We start from the raw sequence: 330 nt of genomic DNA, 5'->3' as shown, positions 1-330 counted from the left end.
GCCCCACCTTGTGCCCCTCACCCCCGGGCCGGCTGGCAGAGCTGCCCCGCTTTGGTGATGCCTCTTTTGGTGGGAGCCAGCTCTTCTCCAAGAGAGACTTCTGTTAGCCCATCTCCTCCATGAAGCACATGTCACGCCATCTCCTTGTTGATGTGTGCTGCTCCCCTTGCACTGGGAAGCCTTGACTTGGCACAAAGTCTCCCGCTTGGTTCCCCTGGGCTCATTTGGACATCCTGGGGCTGCGGAGATGCCCACTGAGCCCTGCCTTTTCCCATGTGGCCAGGACCACCGTGTTCGCCAACGGCTCCCCGCTGATCGACCCAGGGCAGG

At 61.8% G+C, this 330-nt stretch overlaps 1 protein-coding gene across 1 annotated transcript in view; it reads left to right on the top strand.

Annotated features, from left to right (window-relative positions):
• Positions 1-330, top strand: part of PTK7 (protein tyrosine kinase 7) — a gene marked incomplete at both ends in the record, with an annotated part of 4972 nt that overhangs the window by 830 nt on the left and 3812 nt on the right. Inside the window, one exon of the mRNA XM_010074431.1 lies at positions 284-330. This exon is cut by the window's right edge and continues 108 nt beyond it. Within this exon, the coding sequence (XP_010072733.1) occupies positions 284-330 (47 nt within the window). The remainder of the gene's footprint in view (positions 1-283) is intronic.

The sequence above is a fragment of the Pterocles gutturalis genome, unplaced genomic scaffold (assembly GCF_000699245.1).
Source record: "Pterocles gutturalis isolate BGI_N339 unplaced genomic scaffold, ASM69924v1 scaffold20122, whole genome shotgun sequence".
Classification (NCBI taxonomy): domain Eukaryota; kingdom Metazoa; phylum Chordata; class Aves; order Pterocliformes; family Pteroclidae; genus Pterocles; species Pterocles gutturalis.
Note: the sequence above shows the minus strand (reverse complement) of the source record. Positions and strands in the feature narration are given on the sequence as shown.